We start from the raw sequence: 15,074 nt of genomic DNA on the forward strand, positions 1-15,074 counted from the left end.
ATATTAATTATTCTTTTAAAACTTAAAGACGAACCCGACACCATGATCATTAATGTATACAACAGAGGTCTCCCAGGTGGGAAAGGTACCAATACCTTTCTCCATCTAGACGGGTTTTTGGATTCTGTTAACCCATCCACTAATGTGGTAATAGTGGGCGATTTAAATTGCTGCTTTGAACCACTGCTCTTTGCGTGGGATTCACTTACTATGGAAGTGGATACAATTTTGAATATTCCACCACTTGATCTCCCGCCTATTAAGAAGTGGACAGAATCCGCCATCCAGTGGACGTCCTTGTGTATGGAGCGCGGCTTTAGGGCAGCAAATGGCCGGACTCCCTCGGACTCGACTGGTAAGGTCACTTTTTCCAGTGGTCGACGAAGCAGTAGAATCGATTATGCTTTGATTAAAGTTGAGTTCTGGCATTTACTAATCGACATGGTGATCCAGGACCGCCCCGAGAGCGACCACAATCCACTTGTCTTGAATTTTTTATTGAATTCAGTTCCCCTAAATAAATCTACTGAGATTGTTACCGCAGTGACTCTACTAACCAACAACCAACGGAGAGTGCGATGGGACAAGGTCGCCCTTGACAGTGCAGTACTCTCTGTGATTAGTTCTAAAGTCACTTGTGCGGTGGCTGATCTCCAATCTCTTCTGAGTCAAGAGGATGTCGTGGCCGAGTCTACCCATATTCACGAGAAATTATTTTCAGCCCTTAAGTCCCTTTTTTCTAAACCTTTCAAAACCAAGAAAACTCGTAGCTTTAAGTCTGATTCTTGGTATAATAAGACCTGTCGTGAGTCTTATAGTAAATTGAAATTTGCTATTAAGTCCAAGAATCGGGCAAATATTCGACTTGCGAGGAAGCACTATAGTTCGGCCAAAGCTTTGGCTAAAAAAGATTGGGACAATGAACATTGGAATAATCTTTTGGCTGCCAGCAAACAAAGGAATTTGACCTTGTTTTGGCATATCGTGAAATGGGGTAATTCTCCGTGCTCGCAGACCCCTTCAAACCATGTACTCCCTGATACTTGGGTATCACATTTTGAATGCCAGTTTTCTGACCCTAATTTGGAAGAAGCGACCGATTCTCCGATCTCCCTTGCAATACACCGCCTCCAAATTTCAAATTTGATTGTAAAGAGGTAGAGTTGGCTTTATCTAGGGTTCCGAGTGGAAAGGCTCCAGGCTTAGATTGTGTCCCTGCGGACCTTTTCAAATCAGATCTTGACAACTGGGTGCCTTACATCGCACTCATGGCAACCGCCATAGCTAAGGGGGCCGCTATTCCCGAATCCTGGATGGGCGCTGAAATTTTGCCCATCTTTAAGAAGGGCGATCGCTCCTGTCCAGGGAACTACCGCCCGATTAGTCTAATTGACTCGGTTCAAAAAATCATAGCTAGGATGCTCCTGGCTAGAATCCAGTCTTGGATAGAGCAGGAGAATATCATCTCGCCCCTGCAGGCCGAGTTTAGACCTTGCACTAGCACTATCGACCAGGCGTTCAAGTTCCAACTGATCGTCTGGAAAACGGTTTACCTCTGCGGCGGTACTTTGTACGCCGCTTTCGTTGACCTTCGGTCAGCTTTTGACATAGTCAATAGGACTAAACTTTGGGCTGTTCTAGCAGAGCTAGGGATGCCTGCTGACCTCCTGCATATGGTCATCAGGTTGCATGATAACAACTTTGCCCAAGTACGTTGGGGGACCCAAGGACAGGTCACTGACAGGTTTAAAGTCAATAGGGGTGTCAGGCAAGGTTGCGTCCTGGCGCCCACACTGTTTCTGTTATTCATTAACAGTGTTGTAAGGTATTTTTTATCCACACCCACGGACCTCCCCTCGTTGGGAGGTACAAAAATTCCACTCCTTATGTTTGCCGATGACACCCTACTTCTATCACAGACCCTGTCTGGCCTGCAGGTGGCCCTGAACGTATTTGTTAATTTTTGTTCTGATTATGATTTGTCGGTCAATGTTTCTAAAACTAAATATATGGTGTTTAATAAAGGGAAATGCGTGACCGGCAAAGTGACTATGAATAATGACACCCTCGAACATACCGATGTTATGACTTATTTGGGGGTTGTTTTCGAAAACAAACTAAACTGGAAGCCACAAATAGATGTTTTATCCCTCAAATTTGCACAACTTTCTGGGTGTCTGATAAAAGAACATAAACAATCCCAGATGAAAACTATAGGTCCTGCCTTAAAAATTTACAACGCTAGGATTAATTCAGCAATCCTTTATGGCGCCGAACTCTGGGGTTTTTCTGATCTCTCTCTATTGGTCAAGGCCCAATATACATTTTTTTAGGCTTCTTACGGGTCTTCCCTGTTCTACCCCACTGAAACCATTATTGCTTGATCTTGGTTGCCATCCTTTTGATGACATTGCCAGGTTTAAACCTCTGGCTTTTTGGAGGAGACTTTGGACGGTCCCAGAACTAGGGCCCTATGCAAAGGCATTTCTGGACGTCCGTGCCATCTTGGGCGCAGGCAATATCCTGTGGTTTAAGCAAGTTAGCTTACTATTGGATTCTATGGGCCTAGGTATTCTTTGGACCGATCCAGTTTCCAACCCTTTCCCCCCCATACCTTAGTCTCAGCGGAGTCCTTGTCAGGCAGGTTCCTCGTGGAGAAAAACGCCCCTATTTTAGAAGCATATTGGGACACTGTTACTAGGCCCATCGATAGAAAACTCTATCATCAGTTTAGGGTTGGCAGCCTTCCTATTAAATCATTCACCAAAAATTGGAAGGGTGCGACCTCTGATTCCTGTCGCTGGTGCACAGAATGTAAAGAAACAGTGGGTCATATATTCTTCGTTTGTCCGGCTTATGCCGCTCCCCGGACTAAATGGCTTAAACCCATATGTCGCACTTTGGGCTCTAGACAGGGACTTGAGGCACTAAAAATCTTAAGATTTGATACTAGTGAATGTATCGTAGTGGCTGTGGCCAAATTCTTGGGATGGGCCTGGATTATTAGAAACAAGAAACATTAGTCTGTAGTGTGTGTTTAATCATGGTTCTTATTTGATTTGTGTCTCTCAGACTTCTTTTTATACTTAATATTGTATGTATTGGTCATTTTGTAAACTGTCTTTTTATGATGAAATTAATCGATAATAAAGACTAATGAAATGAAATGATTCAGTCAGAGGGTAAACGGACGTCACTTACCTTCTTTAAAGATGATGATGTGCAGTCTTAACTAGTGTATGTACCTCCTGATTCAGTCACTGATTAACCCTTGCAATAGGTTTCTCTATCACACTAGCCATTCTGTACATTGTTAGGTTATGTGGCCTACTCAGGTCTTTCTTAGGCCCGCACAAAATTTTCATTACGTAGGCGTAATCGAGTAATTTCTAGCATTTTGAACTATGCTTTTGAACATTACACCGGGTCGCATAATAGACCGTTCAAGCAAAAATTCTATTGCTGTAGCATGGAACAGCCACCAGTGGCTGTTCGCAGCACTTGTGTTTTTTCCTTACTATTTTTGTGTGCAAAATGCGTCCTTGATGCAGTTCGCACACTAACAGCTCAATTTCCATTTCATGTCATTTTGCATAATTGCGCAAAAGGAAATAACACAATGTCTCTCACACACACACCCTAGTCTTTCTTCAGAGATCAAGTCTCCCAGATCAGTTTACTCATACTGTTCAGGTTTCTGGGCAGTAACTTCACTACATGTGTTTATTAAAGGAAAGATTGCAATTGCCACGGCTAAAAACAAGCACTTGCAAAGCCAATAGGTATTTTCTTTGGGACGTATTGACTTTGATAATGGTTTTCCACCATACTATGCAACATGGCTCAAACAGGGAAAAAAGTGGCGTCATTTTGTACTGCGTAAACAAATGATGGACAGAATGCTGAATAAATCATATATTAACCCCCAGTCAAGAGATCTGGGTTGAATCCACCGTTCTTTTGCTCACCATGCCACCCATTTTAGACCCAGCCATATGCAAATCAGTCTTGACCCTGTGCCTCATGGTAACAGTCCAGACCGAACCACCTAGCCAGGTCCTCCCTGGACTGGAAACAAGCATCCTGGGACTGGTTTGTGGGTATTACCCTTCATCAGCAGGCTAGCTTCAATCCAGTGACACAGTGAGCAAGGGACCCACGTCTGGGCATACCCATCCCACTTAGGGTGAAAAGTGCTATGCAACCAAATGATGGACGGAATGCTGAATAAATCATACATTCACCCCCAGTCAAGAGATCTGGGTTAAATCCATCTTTCTTTTGCTCACCATGCCACCCCAGTTTATTCATTTTGTAGGCACATGCACCTTGTATGCACCTTGTATGCTTGTGTCTACAAATTGATGTGAGTGCTTTTTAGGTCTCGCCTAGGCAGAGCACATGTGCTGCTCTAGGAGATGACTTTTTGGAATTGGTCTGCCCTTTTCTAGCACTCGTGCTTTGGCAGGCATCCACCTTGCGGGAGCGAGCAGCAGCGCGCACAGGGGCAATCTGTCTGTAATTAGGGACACACGTGCGCTTGTTTACATTAGCCTGCTCGCGGTCGCCTTGCCGGCTCACATCCTTGCGCTTTCACTTTAGTTTGCGGGCGCGTTTTGTTGTTGTTGTTGTTGTTTCCCTCTTGTTACAAATGTGTTTCCTACACTGCTTGGAGCCCGGGGTCGCTCTCTTTTTAGGTTCCTTGTATGGCCGTCGCTATAGAGCTCTTACCCCCTTTTCCTTTGGAGCCTAGTTTGCGCTGTAAAAAAATCACATAAATGTAGTATACACTGCTGGGGCTGGCTGCGGCTGACAGAAATGGCAGCTCCGGGCTGGACTCTCCCCCTGCAGTGCGCTGGCGCTGGCAGCTGCTGGGCTGAGACAAATGCAGCATTCCTAGCCCCAGCCCTGCTCTGACACCACCTTACATTCCTTCAGCAGGGCGGCATGGCACATTCCCTCGCAGTGATCCCCCCTGCTCTGCCCGGCAAAGCTCTCTTCTATCCAACAGATGCAGCGCTCTCTAGCCTGACGGAGGAAGTCCTCTCCCCTCCCTCCTATTAAAGGCTCTCCTACCAGCAAATGCACCAGCACCTCTGCCCCCCACCCCCGCTCTACATAGGCACCTCTCTGCTGCCCCCGCACAGCAAATATTTTAAGTACCTGAGGCTTCGCCTACAGCTCAAGTAATCCGCAGTCCCCTACTGAAAAGTAATCTCTGCTCCCCGGCAAAAGTACCCCTGCCTCTCTCAGAAAATACATCCCTCTGCCCCTCCCTCCCAACAAATTCACTCTACCTGTTCCAGAAATGCCCCCTGACCTCTCTCTCATCAAAGGTACCCCTATATAATATATAGGAAAAGGTAACCTTTTTGTCCCTAGCCCGGAAGATGCACCTATCTGCCCCAAACAAAACACACTTATTTATAAATAGCTTTGTATAGCGCCACACTTCACTAATGCCACTTCAGAGCGCTACTTAAAACACATCTTCGCAGACTGTATCCCCAGTCTTCCAAAGAAGGATGCCCGGCCCAGCAAAGCCAAAGCTTCTGGTCTATAACGCCTTCCCACTTTTATCTGCTCGTCGTAACCCTGCAAGGGCCCCTTGTGTGCTTGCAGCCCTACAGGGTACCCGTTTCTCTACCCATTAACACTGCAAACAAAGCATCCTCTGTTCAAAATCTTGTAAACATATCTTACTTTGCCCCCAGCCGAGGGGCAGCTGGCACCATCGCACGCAGTGCGACATGGACAGCATCCTAGATATGGCAGTTGTGCGCCTGAGGCCGCTGTAGGGAAGGGGGCTGCTCGCCCCTCTGTTTATGGCCCCAGTGTGTCAGGAGGGGTGGAGTAAGGCCAAAGAGGGTCTTAGGAGAGGTCACCTTGCAGCACGGGACCTCTTGGGTGATCTTGGCAGATGCCCCCAACAGGACATCTAAAGCTTTCTGTTTGATGAACTAGAAAGGCGGTGCCGGTATCGGCCCCGCCGCGGATATGGCGGGGCACCGACCCCCCTCGCCTGTTCGGCCGGCGCGTTTACTGCGTCAGTGTGACGCGGTGGGCGCACCACGGCCGGGATTGGGTGGCGGCAGGGTACCCTTGGCCCGGAAGCAATTAAGGTGCTTCTGGGTCAAGGGGGCGGCGGGGGACAGGCCAGTTAGAACTGGCCTGCCCCCAGTGTTAGCATAAAAGGTCGGGGAGCGCGGGACGCGGTCTCTTGGTCCCGCGCAATAGGTCAAGGGGGCGGCGGGGGACAGGCCAGTTAGAACTGGCCTGCCCCCAGTGTTAGCATAAAAGGTCGGGGAGCGCGGGACGCGGTCTCTTGGTCCCGCGCTCGCACGCAATCGGATGCAGCCCCTGGGAGGCTGCTAACTATTTGTTTGCCCACCCACCATCCCCTGTTGCAATATGGTCATTGGGTAATGAATTACGGTGTGGTATTGTTTTGTTCCTCATGTTTTTTCCCGTTTACAGGTCATCTATCGTCGTATTTATTGCTATTCCTTGGTCAGGCGGTAAGGTCATGACTGGTGAGCAGTTAATTTATGGTCCTTAGGGGGCGGCGCCATTCACGGATGGGGGCGCCCAGGAGGAGGGACAAGGGGTCTCTCCTAGAACTCCAGGGGCGGTACATCCGGTTGGATGGATGGGTGCGGGGAAAGAGGGGAGTCACGCTTTCTTTGGGCTGGTTGGCCACCCCGCACTGGTATGGACGTCATTAAATGGCGCAGAGTGCAAGACCCCACAAATTGGAATGGAGTTCAGGGAACGTATGGGGGTAACCGGGGGTGGGGGGGGGGGAAGTACCCTCTCGGTAAGCGGGCCCTCTGCGCATGCGCAACTCCTACGGGAGGGTGTGGTTAATTGTTAAGGATCTGACACCGGTTAGCGACCTTGCCGTAGGTCCAAATAGGATACGCAGAAAATAATTAATGTATGATTATGTCCAGATGTTAGATTCGGATAGGAAAACTATGTATTAGTGATAGTTTAAGGTTAGCCATCTGATATCTGTGCATATGAATTGTAATCCAATGTTGTGTTATGTTTCTGCGTACAATTGTGTAAATATTGTTTATTTCAAAAATGTTCATTTTGTTTTCATATTTTAATAAATACGGCCGAGGGTTGTACGACCCCCGCCTCCAAAAAGTAATTACCGTCTCATGTCCCTCATTAGAAATGTGGTTTACGCGCAGGGGGAGGGGGATATTCGGTAGTCCCAGACCATATCGCCACCCACACAACACCTGGACCACCCACCCATAAGCTGACCCAACTTGTGTAACTGGGGCGAGACCCGCCTTCCCACTGGGGCCGGGGGCAGTCCTTTTCAGGGTGAGATGTGGCACAAGGGAAAGGACTGGCGGGATTGCATCCTGTCCATGAAAGTTACCTCATGGTGACCTCTGTGGAAATGTTGAGACCGGGCAGGGAAGCCTTTACTTTTTGGGATTCTCGCTTTCATCTTGGAACGCATGCGGTGGTGGAGCAGTTAAGCTGAAGAGATTGAAACCAGGGGACCTTTTGACTGAAAATCGTGAGATTGAACAAATAACTTTATTTCTCTATTCTTAAAGTTGATTTTTGAAAAACTTTTATTCTCATTTAAATGAATTTGTAAATATGTGAAATATGAGTTAAGTAACTTCAGTGTGTGAATTTTCACTTGGTGGACACACACTTAGACTGACTGTCTCACTCTCACTCACTGCCTGACTGACTCACTGCCTCACTGACTCGCTCACTGACTGACTCTCATTCTCACTTATTGACTCACTCACTCTCACTGACCGACTGACTGACTGTCTCACTCTCACTCACTCTCTCTCACTGACTGCCTCACTCTCTCACTGACTCTCTCGATCTCTCACTCTCACTGACTGACTGACTCACTCTCACTGACTGACTGACTCACTCTCACTGACTGACTGACTCACTCTCACTGACTGACTGACTCACTCTCACTGACTGACTGACTCACTCTCACTGACTGACTGACTCACTCTCACTGACTGACTCACTCTCACTGACTGACTGACTCACTCTCACTGACTGACTGACTCACTCTCACTGACTGACTGACTCACTCTCACTGACTGACTGACTCACTCTCACTGACTGACTGACTCACTCTCACTGACTGACTCACTCTCACTGACTGACTCACTCTCACTGACTGACTCACTCTCACTGACTGACTCACTCTCACTGACTGACTCACTCTCACTGACTGACTCACTCTCACTGACTGACTCACTCTCACTGACTGACTCACTCTCACTGACTGACTCACTCTCACTGACTGACTCACTCTCACTGACTGACTCACTCTCACTGACTGACTGACTCACTCTCACTGACTGACTGACTCACTCTCACTGACTGACTGACTCACTCTCACTGACTGACTGACTCACTCTCACTGACTGACTGACTCACTCTCACTGACTGACTGACTCACTCTCACTGACTGACTGACTGACTCACTCTCACTGACTGACTGACTGACTCACTCTCACTGACTGACTGACTGACTCACTCTCACTGACTGACTGACTGACTCACTCTCACTGACTGACTGACTGACTCACTCTCACTGACTGACTGACTGACTCACTCTCACTGACTGACTGACTGACTCACTCTCACTGACTGACTGACTGACTCACTCTCACTGACTGACTCACTCTCACTGACTGACTGACTGACTCACTCTCACTGACTGACTCACTCTCACTGACTGACTGACTGACTCACTCTCACTGACTGACTGACTGACTCACTCTCACTGACTGACTGACTGACTCACTCTCACTGACTGACTGACTCACTCTCACTGACTGACTGACTCACTCTCACTGACTGACTGACTCACTCTCACTGACTGACTGACTCACTCTCACTGACTGACTGACTCACTCTCACTGACTGACTGACTCACTCTCACTGACTGACTGACTCACTCTCACTGACTGACTGACTCACTCTCACTGACTGACTGACTCACTCTCACTGACTGACTGACTCACTCTCACTGACTGACTGACTCACTCTCACTGACTGACTGACTCACTCTCACTGACTGACTGACTCACTCTCACTGACTGACTGACTCACTCTCACTGACTGACTGACTCACTCTCACTGACTGACTGACTCACTCTCACTGACTGACTCACTCTCACTGACTGACTCACTCTCACTGACTGACTGACTCACTCTCACTGACTGACTGACTCACTCTCACTGACTGACTGACTCACTCTCACTGACTGACTGACTCACTCTCACTGACTGACTGACTCACTCTCACTGACTGACTGACTCACTCTCACTGACTGACTGACTCACTCTCACTGACTGACTGACTCACTCTCACTGACTGACTGACTCACTCTCACTGACTGACTGACTCACTCTCACTGACTGACTGACTCACTCTCACTGACTGACTGACTCACTCTCACTGACTGACTCTCTCACTCTCACTGACTGACTCTCTCACTCTCACTGACTGACTCTCTCACTCTCACTGACTGACTCTCTCACTCTCACTGACTGACTCTCTCACTCTCACTGACTGACTCTCTCACTCTCACTGACTGACTCTCTCACTCTCACTGACTGACTCTCTCACTCTCACTGACTGACTCTCTCACTCTCACTGACTGACTCTCTCACTCTCACTGACTGACTCTCTCACTCTCACTGACTGACTCTCTCACTCTCACTGACTGACTCTCTCACTCTCACTGACTGACTCTCTCACTCTCACTGACTGACTCTCTCACTCTCACTGACTGACTCTCTCACTCTCACTGACTGACTCTCTCACTCTCACTGACTGACTCTCTCACTCTCCCTGAGACTGACTCTCTCACTCTCACTGACTGACTCTCTCACTGACTGACTCACTCTCACTGACTGACTGACTCACTCTCACTGACTGACTGACTCTCACTGACTGACTGACTCACTCTCACTGACTGACTGACTCACTCTCACTGACTGACTCACTCTCACTGACTGACTGACTCACTCTCACTGACTGACTGACTCACTCTCACTGACTGACTGACTCACTCTCACTGACTGACTGACTCACTCTCACTGACTGACTGACTCACTCTCACTGACTGACTGACTCACTCTCACTGACTGACTGACTCACTCTCACTGACTGACTGACTGACTCACTCTCACTGACTGACTGACTGACTCACTCTCACTGACTGACTGACTGACTCACTCTCACTGACTGACTGACTGACTCACTCTCACTGACTGACTCACTCTCACTGACTGACTGACTGACTCACTCTCACTGACTGACTCACTCTCACTGACTGACTGACTGACTCACTCTCACTGACTGACTGACTGACTCACTCTCACTGACTGACTGACTCACTCTCACTGACTGACTGACTCACTCTCACTGACTGACTGACTCACTCTCACTGACTGACTGACTCACTCTCACTGACTGACTGACTCACTCTCACTGACTGACTGACTCACTCTCACTGACTGACTGACTCACTCTCACTGACTGACTGACTCACTCTCACTGACTGACTGACTCACTCTCACTGACTGACTGACTCACTCTCACTGACTGACTCACTCTCACTGACTGACTCACTCTCACTGACTGACTGACTCACTCTCACTGACTGACTGACTCACTCTCACTGACTGACTGACTCACTCTCACTGACTGACTGACTCACTCTCACTGACTGACTCACTCTCACTGACTGACTCACTCTCACTGACTGACTGACTCACTCTCACTGACTGACTGACTCACTCTCACTGACTGACTGACTCACTCTCACTGACTGACTGACTCACTCTCACTGACTGACTGACTCACTCTCACTGACTGACTGACTCACTCTCACTGACTGACTGACTCACTCTCACTGACTGACTGACTCACTCTCACTGACTGACTGACTCACTCTCACTGACTGACTGACTCACTCTCACTGACTGACTGACTCACTCTCACTGACTGACTGACTCACTCTCACTGACTGACTGACTCACTCTCACTGACTGACTGACTCACTCTCACTGACTGACTCTCTCACTCTCACTGACTGACTCTCTCACTCTCACTGACTGACTCTCTCACTCTCACTGACTGACTCTCTCACTCTCACTGACTGACTCTCTCACTCTCACTGACTGACTCTCTCACTCTCACTGACTGACTCTCTCACTCTCACTGACTGACTCTCTCACTCTCACTGACTGACTCTCTCACTCTCACTGACTGACTCTCTCATTCTCACTGACTGACTCTCTCACTCTCACTGACTGACTCTCTCACTCTCACTGACTGACTCTCTCACTCTCACTGACTGACTCTCTCACTCTCACTGACTGACTCTCTCACTCTCACTGACTGACTCTCTCACTCTCCCTGAGACTGACTCTCTCACTCTCACTGACTGACTCTCTCACTGACTGACTCACTCTCACTGACTGACTGACTCACTCTCACTGACTGACTGACTCTGACTGACTGACTCACTTTCACTGACTGACTGACTCACTTTCACTGACTGACTGACTCACTTTCACTGACTGACTGACTCACTCTCACTGACTGACTGACTCACTCTCACTGACTGACTGACTCACTCTCACTGACTGACTGACTCACTCTCACTGACTGACTGACTCACTCTCACTGACTGACTGACTCACTCTCACTGACTGACTGACTCACTCTCACTGACTGACTGACTCACTCTCACTGACTGACTCACTCTCACTGACTGACTGACTCTCTCACTCTCACTGACTGACTGACTCTCTCACTCTCACTGACTGACTCTCTCACTCTCACTGACTGTCTCACCGACCTTCACCCTCCTGTTATTTATGCCCCCCCCCCCCCCACCATAACAAAAAACCATAACAAGCAACCATTGGGACAGGTAGATAGAAGTTACCAGCATTAACCCGGGGGGGCAGCGCGGTGGCGCTGTGCTCATGACGGAGCCGCTCCGTCATGAGCCACGGTTGAGCTGTGCTCATGACGGAACGGTTCCGTCATGACTCCGCCCATTTGCGTTGTCCCCCCGCACAGGCGGGGAAACAGCGCCGCGTAGGCGGAGCGGCCGCCAACGGCCGTGACATGACGGAACCGTTCCGTCATGAGCACACGGCAACCGTGGCTCATGACGGAGCGGCTCCGTCATGAGCGGGGAAGGGGTTAAAGGGACGAAAAAAAACGCAAGACAATATTTATTGTTAATACTATTTTAATATGGTCGTTCAGTTGTACATAATGCTTTTTAGTCATATATAAGGTAACAAAAAGGTAACAAAAATGCTTCTGACACTTCTTTATTATAACCTTTCAGCATGCTGCAGACTTCTGTACAGCACAGTTTAAAGACTTAGGCAGAGTCAATATCTCTGGCTAAACACTTATAAGGTCCCCAAGACGAGACCTATTGGCTTTGCCAATGCTTGTTTTGTAGTTGGAGACCCCAGTGGAAAACTTGTTAGAGGGTCTTTGAATCTCTGATTCAGATTGAATGTAATGATTCATTTGTTTTTTCTTAATCCCTCAGAAGCAATGGCTTTATTAACTTATTGCAGTCTTGTTATAGCTACCTTTCCAATTTCACTTCACAATTATAACTTTTTTATGTGTATACATAATTTTAGTAAGTATATGTGTGTGTGTGTGTATATATATATATGTATATGTACAACTTTTTTTAAATTAAATAAGTGTGTGCGTGCATGCATGCGTGCGTGCATGTGTATATATACTTATATTTATTAGACTGAAATAGAATGGTATCATTTAAGCAGTCAGGGAAATACTGGATTACCATAACTTAGAAAGATTACTTGGACCAAAATTCTTTTTTTTCTCTATGAAATAAATATTTATTTATTTAATAGAAAAAAAGAACTTTAGTCCGAATAATCTTTCCAAGTTATGGTAATGCAGTCTCTTCCGGACTGCTTTAATGCTTACTTTCTATACTGCAACGCATTCACATCAAAAAAGTTGAGAGAGTGCAGCCTTCCATTTGGCCAGGAAACATCTTGCACTGCCAAAGAAGCACAGGCTTCAATAGATTCCTTTTGCAAGGGATACAGAACTCATTTCGACACTGGCATTGGAGGTTAAAAAAAGCATTTGCTGCACCTGTTTTTACACTAATGCTGATTGCGAGTTGAGCTCTGAATGTGCTTTCTGGCTCAGTATTTGTACACGGGTTGACACTAACCCATTGACATCAAAATACAAATCAGTGGACCATATCTTCTGCCGCTTACACAAACATGCAAGGGCTATAGTTCCCTGTACCTACACTCAAACTCACCTAGTGCCTTTACATGCACTCTGTGCACACAAGATTCCATTGTAGCAAGCTATTGTACTTTCTGCCCACACGTAACGTCCATTAGGAAATCTCCATGCCCACCACTAGGGTCATGGCTGTCACCACTCATGAATGTATGAGCTACCTCTAAACGTTCCGCCCCCCGGAGGTCAAACACTCATTCGCACACTAGCATACATATAGTACAAATTCCCCTTATATGCATTACCTTGAGAGCCCTAGGATCATGCACACTACTGAAGGACATTTTTAACCAAGTGCATTACCCCAGATGTTGCCATAGAGCCCAACTCCATTCACTGCTAGTGCAGACACACACACACACACACAATAGTGCATATCTGAGGTGCCTTTCTAATCGCCCTACCTCTACACGCATCCCCTTGGTAATCTCGCTCCTCTTTATACCTACAGAACGGGGGCAGAAGACCCCCCCCCCCCTTCTGAGATAAGAGATGCATTCAAAACTGACCCCTCTATGACGACCTAAAAATCAGAATGGAGAAGAGACACCCTGCTCCAACTAAACTGTTGGCCATTCCCATTACTTCTGAGAAACCTAAGAAGCTGCCCACTTGTTGGAGAAATAGGACCCACTCCCACGCAGAGCTATCCTGGTAGAATTGCCCATAGCTCCCTTTCTAGGAGAACCTCTTGCAAGTCGCAGTATTGTTTAAGCTGTAACTTTCAGTCTAAGGGAGCAGGAGCGCCGCATCTCTATGCTTGGTGTAAGGCTTATTATAATTTTTATAATCTTTGCAGATATGGTCTAAATTTGTAGTCTCAGTGATCACAAGGTGTAGTAGACCAACTAGAAAAGGAGCTGTGATAGTGTCAATGTAAAAGATTTTCTATGTCTCTCTCATATCCCCCCTACTATAGCCAGCTTCCGATGAGACCAAGTCTGAGCTGCTTCCCAGAGGATGGAACGCAAACAAAGAACTGTACACCCTGCGGTACCGCTCTGCAGATGACACCTCTGAGATCCTCCTGAAGGCCATAATGGTTGAGAGCAGCATCATTATTAATGCAATGGTGAGTCCGTCCACTACTTAACAGTAAAAGTGCGAGCATGCAGCCTAATTCATAAGTATATTTGCAATGGGCAAGTCGCAAAGTAATTTGATCAGGATGAGTTATGTTTTGGTTTGTAAACTTTTATGGTTCTGAAACACCACGAAAAACATGGCAAGAAGTTCCTGCTGCACAGATTTGAATGTAATTAAGATCATAAACCATCCACCAAATCACCATGAAACGGTACCACATCCTGCATGAAATTGGCATCCAATGTTCTTGAGTTATTGCCCTATGTAAGAATCTGGCTGTCGGTGTGCCAGAGAATTATGCCCAACAGTTTCACCTGAAAATAACCTATAAGTGTCACATTGTGTGCCCACCTGCCACCCTAAAATTGTCCACCTGTGCCACACAATATTGCCTGTGATTCTACATATTACCCAATTCCCCCCAGCCTATCTACAGGCCTTTCCACGTAACCTCCATGTCTTGCTGTTCTGTTTCTCGATGTTGTGTGCACAGGAAGACATCCACTAAACCCCAATCAAGTTTGGTGCCAAAGAAAAACAGGTCCTTGAGTCATGGAAGGAACGTTTGCTGACCTGAAACTTGAGGCCAGCTCTGCTACCAACAAGCTGTGGCGGTATCAGTGGGCGGGGGCTT

At 47.3% G+C, this 15,074-nt stretch overlaps 1 protein-coding gene across 1 annotated transcript in view; it reads left to right on the top strand.

Annotated features, from left to right (window-relative positions):
• PSMF1 (proteasome inhibitor subunit 1) overlaps nt 1-15,074 on the top strand; it is a 54,000-nt gene that overhangs the window by 7,430 nt on the left and 31,496 nt on the right. Inside the window, exon 2 of the mRNA XM_085619567.1 lies at nt 14,274-14,426. Within this exon, the coding sequence (XP_085475693.1) occupies nt 14,274-14,426 (153 nt within the window). The remainder of the gene's footprint in view (nt 1-14,273; nt 14,427-15,074) is intronic.

The sequence above is a fragment of the Triturus cristatus genome, chromosome 7 (assembly GCF_964204655.1).
Source record: "Triturus cristatus chromosome 7, aTriCri1.1, whole genome shotgun sequence".
Lineage (NCBI taxonomy): Eukaryota > Metazoa > Chordata > Amphibia > Caudata > Salamandridae > Triturus > Triturus cristatus.